This window comes from Polistes canadensis, unplaced genomic scaffold (genome assembly GCF_001313835.1).
Source record: "Polistes canadensis isolate GaletaPanama2010 unplaced genomic scaffold, ASM131383v1 scaffold_295, whole genome shotgun sequence".
NCBI lineage: Eukaryota > Metazoa > Arthropoda > Insecta > Hymenoptera > Vespidae > Polistes > Polistes canadensis.
In genome coordinates this window covers 105,911-123,581 of record NW_014569842.1, presented here as the reverse complement: position 1 = coordinate 123,581, position 17,671 = coordinate 105,911, and the positions used below count along the sequence as shown (strand labels likewise).

The 17,671-nt window shown below is 31.5% G+C and overlaps 1 protein-coding gene across 1 annotated transcript in view; it reads left to right on the top strand.

The window, feature by feature from the left end:
• Positions 1-13,726, top strand: part of LOC106791327 (UNC93-like protein) — a 32,604-nt gene extending 18,878 nt beyond the window's left edge. Inside the window, exons 4-6 of the mRNA XM_014756887.1 lie at positions 6,218-6,380; positions 11,472-11,739; positions 13,024-13,726. Of these exons, the coding sequence (XP_014612373.1) occupies positions 6,218-6,380; positions 11,472-11,739; positions 13,024-13,343 (751 nt within the window). The 3' untranslated portion in view covers positions 13,344-13,726. The remainder of the gene's footprint in view (positions 1-6,217; positions 6,381-11,471; positions 11,740-13,023) is intronic.
• Positions 13,727-17,671: the final 3,945 nt, after the last annotated feature.

Sequence of the window (17,671 nt, the reverse complement as noted above, 5' to 3'; positions counted from 1 at the left end):
GTAAGCTTTTTAAACGATACATCTTATTGTTTTCAATTTTATCCAATCCTTATTCATCATCACATTTCGTTCATTATATTTCTAATAAACAAATTTATTCGAGAAAATCATTTTAGATCATTTAAGACAAGTCGGATCATTTTTCAAATTGAACAATCTTATTCCACAATTTTATTTTATATTATATTTTATTTATCATTATTTGGGTCATAATTTAAAACAAAAAAATTTCTAACAAAATAATCATGAACTTTAATAAAAATAATAATACAATTTTATCCAATCTTATTTATCATATTATCTATCAGTCATAATATTTTTATGATCAAATTTATAATAAAAATATCATTTCAATCAGTATTCGAATTCTCTGAGACAAAAATTGCTAGTAATTTTCTTTTAATTTGAATTTTTTTTTATAAAACGTTCTAAAGAAATCAAATATCAAGAGGAAGGTTGTTAATTTGTATATACGTCGGACCATTTCTCGGAATTTTGTTTGTATAATTCGTCCGCAAAATAGTAGCAAAAGATGATACGAAGCGTCGTTTTTTTCCTGAGGAGTATTACGAAACCCGCCTTAATGAGCGAGTATCGCGAGATCCGTGGGTATCCCCCTTCCCAACCCTCCTCTCTCTCTCTTTTTATTTCTCTCTCTCTCAACGCGATATCGCCATAAACATTGCTCTGTTCATGATTGCAAAATAGCGTACATCCTGACAGGATACATAGATGCAAAGCCACCGACCACGTCATTACGTAATCCCACGATCGTAACGATCGCGATTTGTACTTATTAAAAATACTACGACTGCTAATCCAAATTATACTTAGCTTCTTAATACGAAACTTAAGCGGTTGATTACCACTGCACATCAAACTAATGTGTTTAAATTGATCGAAAAATTAATTCGTTCGTTTATGTTTCTTTTTTTTTTTTTTTTCATCGAATACACGATGGAACAAAAATAATAATAATAATAGAATATAATTTTCGAAAAGAATGAGCTGTCATAGAGAGAAAGAAAAAATTTGTTTAATAAGTCATTAATAGCAACGAATCATCGTCCGAACGCGGAAACAAAATAAAAAGCGTTTTATTGAAAATTATTGATTAAATTGGCTCGTAAATCACTAATCATTGCTGCGATGCGATCGTCGGGTGAGTCAGAATAAATGCTTTTTTTATTTTTTTTTTTTTATTTTCTCCATATATTACGACAAAAATATTGTAATAGTATAAACACTTGATTTAAAAAAGTTATATATATTGTGAAACCGATTGGATTTTTTGTTGTTTTCTTTTTTTATTTTCTTTAGGCAAATTTTTTACCTAAAATATGTTGGTCGCGGAGAAAAACCAGGTAAAAATACCAACATCGTCGTTTCACTTATGCCGGATGTATGCAATATTTAATGGCAGCCCGTTGATCAAATTATTATAGTCGAAGTAGGTTGGCTGGATCATTTGATGTTGCGAAGTATTCATGGAAAATCTCATTTTCGCGTGTTAGTTAAACGAGAATCTAACAACGTAAGTACGCGCACGTGCAAACTTACTATACCAAACTACTGCAAAATTTCTTACTGATAATTATATATATATATATAGATACACGATTATTAAGATACAAAAAGATGTCGTTAACGAACACTGTACTTTTATACAAATACGATACAAATGCGAGTGTTTTACGTTAATAATACGCGAACAAGGTAAAACCTTTTTTAAAAACCTTTATTAAAGGTAAATATATATCTTATTAACTTTTATATTAAAAAACTTATCTTAATCACCCAATATATATATATATATCGATCATTTCATTTAAATTCGTAAACAATTTCATTTATTCTTTGGCATACGAATTTATTTATTTATCTTGCTATTTCAATTTGTCTTTTATAGAACACGGAACGAAATAATTTGTAAAATACGATCAATAAATATGATTTAATCACGAATCGATAAAAAGGATGAATAAATCAATGATAATATATTTAAATTAATTATAATCAATGGACAAATTCTAATTGAATTAAACACAATTAATATCTTCATAACAAACGATACCATTTAGAAAAGTATAGTGAATAATAATTCGTTCTATATTTAATTTATATAATTTGAATAATTTCTATTTGCGTAATACGACTAACAGGTATATCAATGATCAATTTCTGCATTGATTAAAATAACAGCTATCTTTTCAACTGTAGTAAAAAGATTTAAAAGGAATCAATGAAAAATAGAAAAATATTTGTAAAGAAATGTCGTATTTGATTCGTCATTCTTCTATGACACGAAAAACGAAACATATCGTTTTATTTAAACGACTTTAAAACCGGAAACGGATATGTATTCTAGGTTCAAGAGAAACATGTCTCTTTTTATTTGATATCATGCGGCCCTGGGATATTACGAATTATAATTGGCTACCTCTAATGATTCTTAACCACTTCGTGCAAGAAGCGGAGGGGATACTTTGAACGATCGCATGAATGAAGCACCGTGCCACCGGACGGCATTGCTCGGATTGCGTAATCAAACAGGAATTACAAAATTTGCATTTTTTGATCGATGCACGTGTAACTAAATGTGTATCTCTTTATTTTCCAATGTTACGTTAAACTATTATGTTTCTTTTAACGTCACTGCATCCAATCAATGCTTTTTATTATTATTTTTTTTTTTTGAATACAATACGTTTATTTAATGCTTTTGTTAAATGCACTTTTGATTTATTTCGAATTCACGATTCCGTCCTTAATGTTTAATTTAATTATTTTTCTGCTAGATTCTTTGGAAATGAATTTTAAGATTTTTTTTTCTCGTTCATTTAAAATCAACGCGATACAACCTTAAAATTAAATTTTAATTATTTCTTTGATTGATTCCTTGAAAATCGATTTATTTCTTTTTTTCAAATGTAATACTTAAAGTTAAATTTAATTATTTCTCAGATCGATTTCTTGCAATTTGATTTAATCCTTTTTTTTTTCAAACGGTGCTCTTAGAATTAAATATAATCATTTCTCGGATTGATTCTTTACAAACATATTGGTAATCGATTTAATCCTTTCACTTATAAGTGAGTAGATAATGACTATATTGCCACTGCAGTGACGGGTCAATTGAGACTCATTGTCAGAGTGTCTGCATATTTTTTTTTTTATATCATGGAAGGTTACACACTTGATGCTTTTTTTTTATATATATATTATTTCTAATTAAATTACGAATAATTGTTAACAAAACATGTAAACGGATGAATATACTCGTTATCAATTATTGTTACCATTCGAAATAATATTATTGTTCATAGAATTAATTGGATTTTTTTATATGAAATCAATTTAAATATAGTATTTCGTAGAAAAATCTTTATGCAAAAATATTATATTATTTTAATAGAAAATTATAATCATTTATTGTTAGTAAAACATTGGTCAATGTTTAATGACTCTTAGTCAACGAATATGATTAATTATAGTAACGAAATGTATAGATGTACGTTAAATGGTTGACTCGTATCCCTTAAAAGTAGGTAACACTGAACAGACGTAACATCTGAGCGTACGCTTATATGAATTTTCTCATCGTGCTCGTTATTATTCCTATTTTTATTTTCTGTAAAAATAACAAGAATAAAGAAAACAAAGTCTGTGATATCTCCAGATACTACGAGCGATATTACGTAAAGTTGTTAGAAAAAGAAATAGAAAGAGAGAGAGAGAGAGAGAGAGAGACAAACGTTAGATCCCAACGTGTCGCGTCGGCGATGCCGATATCTTTTTCACATTATGGTTGTTTCAAGGCTACGAGTCGTAACGGTTCGTTCAAGCCAAGTCTTTTCTGCTCCTTCAAAGATCCTACCATTCGTTATTAGACTATCATTAATTTTCTTTATCCAAGCAAAAAACTTGTTGTATTCGTCATCCATGTGCTTGGTGGTGATAATTACTACGGTGAATTAAGTGAACACATATTTTTTTTTTCTTTCTTTTTTTACAAATTTATTTTCTATTAAAATAATTTATATTATAGAATATAAATTATAAACTGTGATTTATTTTATGAAGAAAATTGTTTAATATATTTTTTGTTTAATCCACACTGTCACATAATTATATAAACGCATATGCTCATATTCGATTTTTTTTTTTCGTGTGCCGGTAATCATGATAGCGAATATAAAAGTGAACACAAATTTTTTAATATATAATAAATAAATTGTAAAATATTATTTACAAACAAACAAAATTTGTTGTATGACTTAATCCACCATTATAATTATTGGCACGTTATGTTCGCATTCAGGAGAAACGTTTAACATTTAATCGTGATATTTATTATAAAACTAACTTCAGTAGGAAATAAATAAAAATGATATTCATCAACGAGAATGCATATTTCTTGGATCATACTAAAGCAACAGAAATAAATAGCGATCGACAGCCTTTATCCTTGTGAAAGGAGATAAAACAACACTTGATGACCTTGCAAGGCTGAGTAGCCGATCGCGTATGTGATACCGTGAGAGAAGTAGTAACGGCAATAATTAACACCTTTCCATATCCATTTGCCTTTTTTCTTAAATTATTTTCTTCTTATCCTGACTAAGTGTATCTTACGTATCCATGATATGTAAAAGTTTGTTAAAGGAAAAAAAGGAAAAGAAGAAGAAAAAGAAAAAAAAGAATAATACAATTTATAATTGTAGAAATTTCCCGTTATGCACAATCACACGATCATGAACCGTAAAGCAGCAGCAGCAACAGAAACAGCAATAGTTTTTCCGATTGGGAGGAAGTCGTTTGTTTCTCGAGCGATGCTGATCAATGAGTCAGTGTTTCGTTGAATTATGTATCTAGATTGCTTGGGAATGCATCTTATGCTTGCAACGTCCATTAACTGCACTCTCCCTCTCTCCCTCTGAGTCTTTTTCCATTACTATACTTGATACCAAGTAATGTGTAATAGTATAATAAAATATTAATATGCATGGGCACACATTAAAAAAAAAAAAACACACACGTAATTACGCGGATAATTCGAATTAACCAGAAATTCATTCTCTTCTTTTTAACCCCAACACAGTTACGGATTTCTCAGAAAAGTAATCAAGAAAATGAACGTAGAGAAAAAAAAGAAAAAAGAAAAAAAAAGGAACAAAAGCAAAAGATGCAACCAAATGTTTGATTAGAATAAAATCATTATGTAATAATAAGAACGGTTAGATGATAGGAATGGATGTGAATCTCATCGGGTTATGCGTGCGTATACGCGTGTGTGTGTGTGTGTGTGGGTTTTTTTGAAAAACCTAGGCGAGAACCGAGACCTCGAGATACCGCATTCGTACAACAAGCTCTTGTCCACCTCGAAAGTATCCGTAGCTTCGGCTGGTCCAAGAAAGTCAAACGGCAGAACGTGTTCTCTGGAATGCCGTCTGGGTTGGAACATTTGCCAAGAGAGGAGAACGTACGCTGTGCTGTCGTTGGGAGAACGTGTTAAGCCGTTTAATAGCGCCAACCTGAGATTTATCTTGCAAATTCGCTGTCGTAGTCTCTCCTCGGGACCTGGAGAATCGTTGGATGAACTACTCCAAGTTACCAACACGTTCATAATCGAGTATTGTAAGTTAGTTTTATAAAAACTTTGTTTCTGGATTCTCATCATCGTCATCAGCATCTTCGACTGATATTATAGTCGTTGGAATTGGTGTAACACTTGGACCATAATAGGAATATCCTTATTGTATCCTAATCTTTTGCATAATTTCAACAATCATAGTTTTTATCACCTGGTCTCATTTAATTCCCGTTTAATATATACGCATGAATAACAACAACAACAACAGCAGCAGCAGCAGCAACAACAACGACAACAATATTGGAAAATGGGAAAAGGAGTTTAGAAAAAAATATGTAAATAAATAGTAGCGTCCACAACATCCGTTCTAAACATAGTCGTCATTAAAGTGCTTTTTAGTGGACGTAAACGACGTCATTAAATTTCTCGCGAGACCTCGAACTGTCGTTAATCGTAAACTCCCAATCGAGATAGCGAGATTAGAGTCTTGTTTTCGTTTCTTTTTCTTTTCTTTTTCTTTTTTTTTATTTCTTTACGTCTTTCAATCAAACCATACATACACATATATATATACAAATACTATAATAAAAATGTCTCATGGTAAATTAAATATTTTATGTGCAGATACGGGGAGAAGCAACGACGTGCCGATAGTCAGGAACTCAGTGGTATTCAATTACTTTCGGCGACCGCTTATCAACTAAAGAAACCTTATCAACAGTTACTTATACCTATCACGGTATGGATCGGCATGGAGCAGGCCTTCATCGGTGCCGATTTTACTCAGGTAATATTTTTTTTTATTAGATAATAATTATATGTTAATAATATTGATTCGACTGGAAAGTTCTCTTGCCAATTTACAAATATATATATATATATTCAATTTTTGTTATTAATATATAAACAAATTTGGCAATAAATCAATAATAACTTTTCGAACAAATTAATGATATTAATATTGGCATATATCCCGGAAATAATATGCCAATTTATAAATGCATACGTTATTAGATTTCTATTTTCAATAGACAAACAACATTTTCACAAAATTGGCAAACACTTTCCAGCCGGTTGAACAGACAGACGTTTTTACATTTAATTTGTTTTTTTTTTCTTTTTTTTTTTTAAATACCGATCTCGAAAAAATTTATATAATATAGTGAAAATAATCATCGGCTAAGGACTTTCCGAGAAAAGCGATACTTACAATTAGTTAATTACAATCAATGTTAGTTCGATTTTCGCTAACGTCGTTCAGACAAGTCCAACGAAGTTGCGAGTAACCTACTTCTGAAGAAACTCGAAGGCTGAGCTGTAATGGAAGCTTCTCGTCGGTCGTTGAGCCGTATGACCGGTCGGTCGGTCGGTCGTTTGGTCGGTTTGTCTCTCCTCTCCCCCTCTTCCACTCCTTCTCCTTCTCCTTCTCTTTTTCTCTCTTTCCTGTTTTTACTCTTTTTACACTCTTCTCACTGGCGCCAGAGATTATTTTTGCCGATCCGCTCGAACGATGTCGAAGAATCATCATTGGGCTATTTTATCCTTATTCTTAACCATTTCTTCTTCTTCTTCTTCTTCTTCTTCTTCTCCTTCTCCTTTTACTTCTTCTTCTCTTCCTTTCTTTTGCTTTTCTTTATCCCCCTTTCCCCCATTTCATTACCATAATCTTTCTCCGCTTTTAACCTCTCAATCGTTCATGGTATGTGTATATGTGTATGGTTGCGAGTCAATACCACTGATATAAGTGTGAACTTTTATAAGAAACGATCATCTTTTTCTTCAAGAGTTATGGCATAGCAACCGTTGGCAAGGACGTTCGGAAAAGACGACTCGGTCGACGTCCGACGATTCATATTTTTCTATATGATCCCCCTTTCAAAGAATATATAATAATTCGTTAATAAGGTTTTATAAAAATAATAAGAAATAATAATCATTAGTAACGATACTTTTTCTACAAGATTTCTATATTGAATTTCCTTGTGAATACTCATGACGAGTTTAGTACCGTGTTATATGAGTGTATTACGCGAAAGTTTTCACCTAGTGAGAATTTCACCGACTAGAAATAAACCTTATTCGCTTACATAAAAAGTATCGAGACACTCGTGTAAACGATTTTAACCCGATTTGAAAATATTTAATTACCCGGAAAACAGATTTAATAAATACGTTGCTTGAAATTTGTATTAAATACAAATTGGCAGGGACATTTTGGACAAACTAATATTTATTCTATTAGGATTACGTGGAAAGTTCGTCGTGTCGATTTACAAATATATATATATATAAAAAAATACATAAAAGTTTTACCTTTAAATTATATCGAAAAATATCGGTACCAACATTCCAAGCAATCCGGTATAATATATGAAAGGAAATATAAATCGCTTTTAAAAGTTTTTCCAGTTTATATTTTTGTTCAAAAAAGAATATCAATAAGAAGAAGAAGAAGAAGAAGAAAAAGAAACGAGTTGATTTATTTATAAGTAACGTAGATTTGACTTTAAAGGAAAACGAGAAACTCTGGTCGATACGTTGTTTAAAACTCGTTGCACGACGACGACGACGGCGACGGCGACGACTTCTTCGAGCTTCGAAGGCAAACTGGAAATGATAAAGAAAAAGAAAAGATAAAGAAGAAAAATAATCGTTGATTTTCTAGCCCTTCGAGGCTCCTCTTGACGTCATTGCACTTTCCATTCTAGTTTAAAACCAAAGATGTAGAAAATGTATCCGCGAAGCGAGCAAGGCGAAGGTCATCGGTCCTCGCGTTGGTAAGGATTCATCACGGCCAACCACTACCTTTTTCTAACTCCGTGTCATTTTCTTGCAAATCAACATTGTTTTCATCTCTTAAGATACTTACCAACGCAACTAATGTAAATATATTTTATTTATCAACCCACAAGTTACAATATATTTTATACATATAATAATATATATATATGTTATCGTCAAAGCCGGAAATAAGTCATTACTAGTAATTCCTCGGCATTACTATGAATGTGAAGAGCCTTCAGACGAAGTCGGAAATTGAAAAATTCTTCCAGTTTTTCCTAGGCATCGAACATAATACTTGATATTCTATAGAATATCAAATTACTATTTAAACAACGTTGAAAAGAATACGTTCTCGAGCACAGAACACACAGCCATACGCAACCCCTCTTCCCCAAAACAACTCATACAGGCAAAAAACATTTCGTTCTAAACCTGTGTATCTTCCGATATGATGAGGGTGTACTTTAATTTAATATAAGTTTCATTAAAATCTATTCACTATTAGTATACAAAATATTTACCAAAACTTTTCAAAGAAATTGCAAAGATGCATAATTTACAACATTGCATTCTCTGACATTTTATGAAAATTTGCAGATCAATTTATAACTCGAAAAGGTATTTTACGCGTAGACAAAATAGTGTACTTTAATTTAATATAAGTTTCATTAAAATCTATTCACTATTAGTATAAAAAATATTTACCAAAACTTGTCAAAGAATTAGCAAAGTTGTACACAATTTACAATATTGCAAGAATTATTTTTAAAACATTCCTAATCAAAAATAAATCTTTTGGTTAGACATTAAATAATAACGTCCCTCTAATATTAAATATAATAGTATTTTCATGATATCTCTCCATTATAAATTGAAGTTCTCAACAAATTCATAATAGTATTTGATTCTTCGTATGTGAATTCTAAGGTATAATAAAAATTGCAAATACGATAGAACTTTTTTCTTCATCTTGTTCGAATGAAAAGGTACTCGGCCGCGTTAGTTGGCGCGAAAAGTGCAACGACTGGTGCTATCGAAGAAACGAACGAACCCGTCTTAAAACTGGTCCGACCAGAGAGGAGTGCATTCGCCGATGAGGCCAGGTAATTGGGCAATTAAATGGCGAAAGAGAAATAAAGAGAAAGAGAGAGAGAGAAAGAGAAAAATAACGAGAGAAAAAGAAAGAGAGAGAGAGAGACGAGGACTCATCTCTTTTCCTCTTTTCCTCTCCTCTCTCTTCTCCTCTCATCACTCTTTCTCTCTATCAGACGTGTGCGCTTATGCACTGACTCCATTGAGTCAGCTGGCTCGATATAAATAGCTTGCGATCTTATTCTCGCGATACCGCTTCCAAACCTGAAATGTTATGTACCTGTATCTCTTCTTCACCTGCAACATCAGCATGCACGCACACGTGCATCTCCATTTAACCAAGCTCGATCTCGTGAACGCTCCAGGCTATACAGGATGATTCAGATATTAACGTTCGTTCGTTCGTTCTCTTGAAAATGCACCCATTGAATACAAAAATGTACCTTTATTTTTTCTTGTTTTTTTTTTGAAGGATTCGACGTTTGCTTTATTCTTCCACGATAACACATGTATTTATATAATAATTTCTTTTGTTTTTGTTATTTTGTATTATTTTATTTGAAATGAGCTAGCATGCAGGAATTGTAGGAATATCATCTTATTGAATAAACAAAGTTAGTATATTTCTTGAGAAAAGAGCAATATCGGTTGATCAGATATCGTCCTAAGTGCGAAGGCTCGTTCTTGAATACTCGATAATTCGAGTTCCTCGACCGAGGATGGAATTTAAATTTTATCGAAAGGATTTTCCCGATATATACGTCAAATAACAAGCTCGGCTCGTTAAACCTTACCCACCTATCGTGTTTATTTACTGCATACTCGCGTAATAATATGTACCCATATACATTTATGTATAGGACACATATCTAAGTTTAGATAATATCTATATATATATATATATATATACACATACGTACACAATTACATTCATTGGTCTTAGAAATTATCCAGGAATTATTAGTTGAATAAATATGTACAAAGTTGTATATTAGTAATCCGTCCATGAAAATTCTTTGTGTAATAAACATTAGAATGTAGCAATATTCGATATAATATAAGACATATTCGAGCATCTTAGCATACTTTGATGAAATTCTTTAATTGGTATAGCGCGTTAAAAGAAACCGATTCCATTCGAGTTATTCTTCGCTTTGCAAAGCTGTAATACGTCATTTCAATGTCATTTTTCTACCACTCGTAGAAGTATCGTCCTTTCCATTCCAACGAATCCAGGGTCATGTAAGTCTTTGATTTCAAAATACCGGTTCGTACATCGAGTATCTACGTCATGATTCGATCAGCGTCTGTCTTGTTTACAACTCTCTAACCATAAGAACACCTAATGTTCAACTGATCGAAATGATCATTATCTTTTTCCTTTGTCAATTTATTTCAAAATAATAACACAAGTGACACGGTGAAAATCTCTTTAATGTTTTTATTTTTCGAATAAATAATTACATTTTTTTTAATTATATTGCTAGAACGGCGCGATGACCGAATAGTATTAAAAAAGTATAACAAACACATAGCTCATATGCAGTTGTTATAACATTGAATTCAATTGCAACAAAATTACATCAGATTTTTTTTTTCAAATTATTATTATAATTAGTAATTTAGATGCATCATAGAGAAAAGAAAATAATATAATCCCTAAAATGTATAAATATGTACAAAGTAAACAAAAAATGTATAAATATTTTTATAAGTAATGCAACAGTGTGCGCAATATTTTCCACAAGTAAATTTTTAATTATTGTTTAATTTAATTTATTTTTTTTTTTTATTTCGTCCTTATTTCAAAATATTTATACCAATAAAAAATTTAATTCGAAATAACAATTAGAGATTTCTTTTTTTTATGATGCGAGTAAACTCCTTAGTCGTTCAGTTAAAATATTAAATCCCAATTCCATTTGTATACTTTATTGATCATTAACAGTGAAATCACTAAAGAGAAATTAAAAATCTCTATTTTTTTTTTTTTTACTTTCAGGCATACATCTCTTGCGCTCTGGGCGTTCACAAAGTGGGATACGTGATGATATGTTTTGGAGTGGTAAACGCAGGTTGTTCCTTGTTATTTGGTTCTCTCATGAAATTCGTAGGAAGACAGCCATTGATGGCACTTGGTGCCATCGTTCACGCCTGTCTAATAGTTGTGTTGCTTCTTTGGAAACCACACCCGGATAATCCTTACATTTTTTATTCGGTCTCCGGCCTTTGGGGAGTCGGCGATGCTGTCTGGCAAACTCAAGTCAACGGTTAGTATTATTTAATGATTTATGATAGATAACGGAGCGGAATACGAATCGCTAATAATTAATGATCGTTTCGGAATTTTTAATGATTTTAAATATTCCCCTTATTTCAACCAATGACGAATATAATCGATATCGTAAAACTGAATTTTCCTTATTTCGTCCTGTATAGTAATTTTTATTTCTTCTTTTTATTTTATCTTCTTTACGATAGACGTAAGCGAAAAAAACCAATTTTGAATTTGTTTACAAAGAAATGGACACGCATACGGACGCGGTATTTAATTCCTTACAAAATTATTTTTAGCGATGTTATTTTTATTTTTTTTTTTTTATTATTTCATGAATAGAGAGAGAGACAAATAAACGTTTTTGCTCATGAATATCCAAAAATTTTTAGTCATTATGAATATGAAAAAGATTACGATGAAAAAACAGCTCCGGGTCCGACACTCGTCACTTTTTTTTAACCGAATCGGACAGTTAAAGACGAAGGTGATTGGATCGAAACTCGTATATAACGCGTCAAGTTTTTGTAAGATATATCATTACGTCATAGGATATAATAGCTTAGTATAACGGTTCTAATGAATTACATTAGTTTTACAATTACTATAATCTATCAAAAGAATTCCAATGCGTTTTGTTTTCTTTTTCTTTTTCCTATACTTACAATCATTTTTATTGATAAAAGTCTCACATAAATTAATAGCACATTAACACTCATGATTTGTACGGTTTTATGATATTTGCATTGAACACAATACTCAACAAATTGAGAACTGGTTTGCCAAAAATAAGAAAATCTCCTAAGTTGGCCAATAAGTATGTGAAATTTTGTCCAATAATTCATAAATAAATGATATAAATTGCACACACACTTATTAGCGAATCTAATTTTCTTTAAAAAAAAAAAAATAACATTCTAGATAGTTAAGTTTGAGACAGACGCGTAGAAAAATATTTCTTTGCTTTATTTTTTAACCATCAAAATACACTGAACGTTTACAATTAACTAACCTAATACATATTATTGAGAAAAAAAATGATTATAATACAATTTGGTATGATAGCAAAAAGAAAAAGAATTATAAACAATTGAATTTAAAAGAGATTATTATTTATTAATTATTAATAGTCACAAAAATCGATAGTTAACTTTTTGTAAATCAATGAAAAGATACGCTTGCCAAAATTCAAAATTTGTATAGATTAAGTTCCCAAGCTTTTATATAGTAATTAAAAAAAAGAAATGAAAAAACCCATAAATAATAATTTGTATCACAGGTCTATACGGTACTCTCTTCAGGCGCAACAAGGAGGCCGCCTTTTCGAATTACAGGCTGTGGGAGAGCGCAGGATTCGTGATCGCATACGCTTATAGTACGCATTTATGCGCCCGCATGAAGCTTTACGTATTATTGACCGTTTTGATGATCGGAACAATGGGATACATAATCGTCGAACTTCTGCACAGGCGTAAGCAAAGAAGGTTGAAGGCTATTGCTGAGGATCCAAAAGCTGCGCAAGCAGAAGCCAATCAACCGGAAGAGACAGATGATGAGAAAGACGATCTAGATGACGACATAATCATCACGCATCTTTGAACAATCGACAAATCGATTCGCTGAGCTTCGATGACGCGAAGGAAAGGGGAAAAAAAAAGGTGGGGGGAGAGGGCGGCAGGTTTTTTAGCCTTTTATCGCGTTCTCAACGGGGCTGAGGACAATAGATTATTTCGAACAATTAGTGGACGATCTCGAGTGATTTCGAGTAAACCACTTTTCTCCTTCTTTCCTTTTTTTCTTTTCTTCCTATTCTCCTTTTTTTCTTTTTATTCATTTTAAATTAAATTTAATCTTCTTTCTTCTTCTTCTTCTTCTTCTTCTTATTCTTATTCTTCTTATCTCAATTTCAAATACCAATCCTTTCTTCTCTCATCTTTTTGCGATGAAATCCGAGAAAAGGTATATACGCATGGAAAGGAAAAAAAATAAAAAGAAAAAAGAAACGTAAATCACTAGACACGAAAGATGGTCTTTCGCGATGAAACGGAAGCACCAATCTTCGCGAGCTACTCTTGGTTGTTTGCATTTAAATAGAGTTCGGGGTAGGAACGTTGCCGTCCATTTATCCTTCCCATTGAATCACTTTGTTGCCTGTTACTTAATAAGGTAAAGATGCACTCTATTTTTTCACAACAAATCTAAACTAAATCTAGTAATCGAATTTTCTTTAAAATAATTCATTTCTTCGGTGGTAGATGTATGAAAGAAATCCAAGAAAATCGATCGCGCGACGAAAAAACAATAAAAATGAAAATAATCTTTCGCCGAATTTTTGTTTGTAATCATTTGAAAATAATAATTCGACGCCGTTTATTGCCGTCATTAGAAAAAATTAGAAAATTAATTAATTGTATAAAAAGAGAAAGAAAACTAACTTTCGTAATGACCTAATATAAATATACGCGTGTCTGTTTTAAATTAGTTTCAGTAATTATGATAATAAACTTAATTTAAAAAATTGAAATGATTTATTTTACGATTTATACAATATTAAAATTACTAGTATTTTACACACAAAATATATCGTAAAATAAATCATTCGCATATTTTCTTGACTAATATATGTCGACTATCATAATTACTGTTCACATTTAGATACCATTGGCAAGATAAAAATGGTCTTGTGCGAAGATGAGTAGTATTTTGTAGATAGATAGGAACGTTCGTTCTGCCAGTTTTTCATTATATATAAAAAAAAAAAAAAAGAAAAGAAAAAAGAAATAGAAAAAAGAAGGAAAATCCCGTAGAGGAAACTTGCGGCAATCCTGTATTATGGCGACGATAATTCCCTACATAGACTACTACCGTCGTACCTATTTATAGGTATCGCTAACTACTTATCTGTCCGATGTGCGGAGAACCGACGCCGGTCCGGTCCAGTCCGGTCCGGTCAACATACGCTGGTCTCCAAACGAATATCTTCTTCATCCTTCTCTTTCTTCTTCTTCTTCTTTGCTCCTCTTTCCAAACGGCTGATGGATACTCAGCCTCGTCTAAACCCGTTCCATCCAAGTATAGTCGAAGAAAGAAAGAAAAAGATAAAGAGAGAAAGAAAGAAAGAAAGAGATAAAGAGAGAGAAAGAAAATATGCAATTTTCTTACCGACGATCGTCAAGAGTTTAAATTCCGCGAGTCTCTTCCAACTAAAGGGGAGACTCCTCTTCTCTTCTCTTCTCTTCTCTTCGGTACATCCTTCTAAAGGGATATCTTAGGTCTTTTTTTTAAACGTCTGGCGCGAGACAAGGATTATTTTTAGAGTCCGGTTGTGTACACCGACGACTGCACAGGAGGAGTCACGCTATCGTTCGTTCCTTCATTCCTTCCTTCCTTCGCTCCTTCTTTCCTTCTTTCGTTCGTTCGTTCGTTCGTTTATTCGTTCGTTCGTTCGTTATTCAACGATGGAAGGCAATCGTTTATCTTCATCCGTATCCGATCGCCATAATTTCTCTCGTCTCGGAGGTCAGGAACCTTTCTGGGTATATTCCAAGGTAGGAAAATGTTCTCAAAGTACAACCTCATCCCATTCATCTCGTTAGCATCCTATCGTCATTCTTAGGAGCGCACTTCTCTTCCTCCATCTTGTCATAAAACAAATCAATCTCCAATGTTTTCATTCGAAACAATTCTTTCATATGAATTTCAATACTTTCGGCTGAAATTTAACACGAATCTCTCTCCCGTATTTAAATATTAGATTTATTCTTATTTCCCAATTATATATATATCTTTGGCATTATTTTTTTCTATATTGTTTGCCATTACACGCGACTTGCGAGATCAACATTCAACATTTTTTCGAGGAAAAAAAAAATACAATTAATCAGAGTGTCGAGATCGACCTTGTATTATTTCCTCGGAAGAAAAAAAAATCGAACGTCGTGTTTCTACGAACAATTTCTTCATACCCTTTCCAAATTCCTCTCATGCTTCGTAGCGAAAGATTAAGAAAGAAAAATATTACAATAAATTATTTTCTTCTTCGTGAGAAATAATGAATTACTATTTCGAAAGATAAACTGAAGGAAAGGGAGAATTATTGTTGGATAATATATTAATTAAATTCCAATATTTTTCACGTTTTTCTCGTCTTTGAGCTTAGAAATGAAAGATGGCTGCTACCACTGATAATCTACCAAGAAAAATTATCCATGTTACTTTTGTTCTTTCCTTCTATCTTGCTACATCTATTCTTTATCTTCTTTTTTAATTCTTTTGATACTTACATTAGTCTTTTAAGAAACTGGACCACAAAAACCGTAGTTGTTAGGAAACTGAAGTTTGCTCGATATATAAGAAACAAAAATAAAGAAAATATAAAGAAGCCTGTAGATAAATATAATAATATTATTAAGGATAATAATTGTAATAGGGTTCCAATGACAAATATACGACGAAGTTAATACGACAGCGGATAAAAATAAGCCTTTGTATACTTGCCGACGATTACTGATCAAATTCGCGATCACGTACATCGTATTAAAAATGGTGTAGCACGTTTATTAAACTGGACAAAATGGAAGCTAGATCTGCTATTGAAAGAAAGCCTCGTTTCATTGTGTTTGATAATATTTTTAACAGTCTTTATCATATTATTTGTAAGTTTCAAACAAGAAATGAGTGTATGAACCAATGATGAATTTTATTCATTGACGAATGCTATATATATATTTATATATATATAATATATTTAATATATATTATAGTTACAATAAGTTATGGGAGTATTCGTACCTACCCCCAGAGATGGATCATTAATTTTGAGAGTCCTGGACTAACATTGTTTGGATATCTACCTAATTAACCAAAGTTTGGATTAGTTGCGGCGACTCATTCGCCATTTTATCGACAAATTGTTTTAATTCTTCTTTTACCGCGAAGGGAGCCTTTTAATTGAATGAGACTCTGGGCTGCATCCCATTGGGATCATATCTTAATCCGCCCCTACCCAACCCGGCTGTCAATTTGATATAAATGAAATTTACTTGTAATGTAAAGTTACAAGTAAGTATTCTTCCATTGAAAATTTACATAAATGTTACTAACTTTCGGAGGCCCAAAATTGATATCAATTTCAAAATCGAATAATCTTAAAATATGTTTTTATGTATAAAAATTTTGAAATATTGTATTACAAGTAAATAATAATCGTTTAAAATTGACAGTAGGTGTACGAATACTTCAGTGATTCGTTGTACATCGATTTTAAATATTTTATGGATTAGTGAATAGATAAAAAATATTTAAAAACTTGAACGAGAGATGATGTATAATTTATACATCGAACGTTCAAAAAACATTACAATTACATAAGTAATTTGTTCGACGAGCTGCTATCACGTAGTTATAAAAAAATATAAAAATTAATTAAATGACGATGACATCCACGACGTGATGACATTGTATAAATCAATGTGTTATTAATAAATGCCTACAAACAAGATACTTTTGGATTTGATGTAATTGATATCTTATCAATTATTATAAATGTATACATATATATATTTTTAATATCAGTATGGATAAAACGATTTGAAAAGTTCTTTATCAATCATATTGATCGAATCTCAAACGTTCTTTTTTAGCATTCTTTTATTAAACTTTGTTGCGTTATTTATAATCGTGAAAAGCGTCATAATTTTGCTTATAATTTGTCAAAATTACGAGGCTTTCGCGATGCAATTTAAACCTGATTAATTACCTTATCCCTATAATTAGGACAAGATAAAGGATTAAATACCACTAATCAAATATTTCAATTAATAATAATTGTTTGCTTCAACGCAAGATCTTGGTTCGCTTATTATTAACGTGACCAATTTTTTGTACAGAGAATATACATATATATATATATATATAGTTGGATAGAA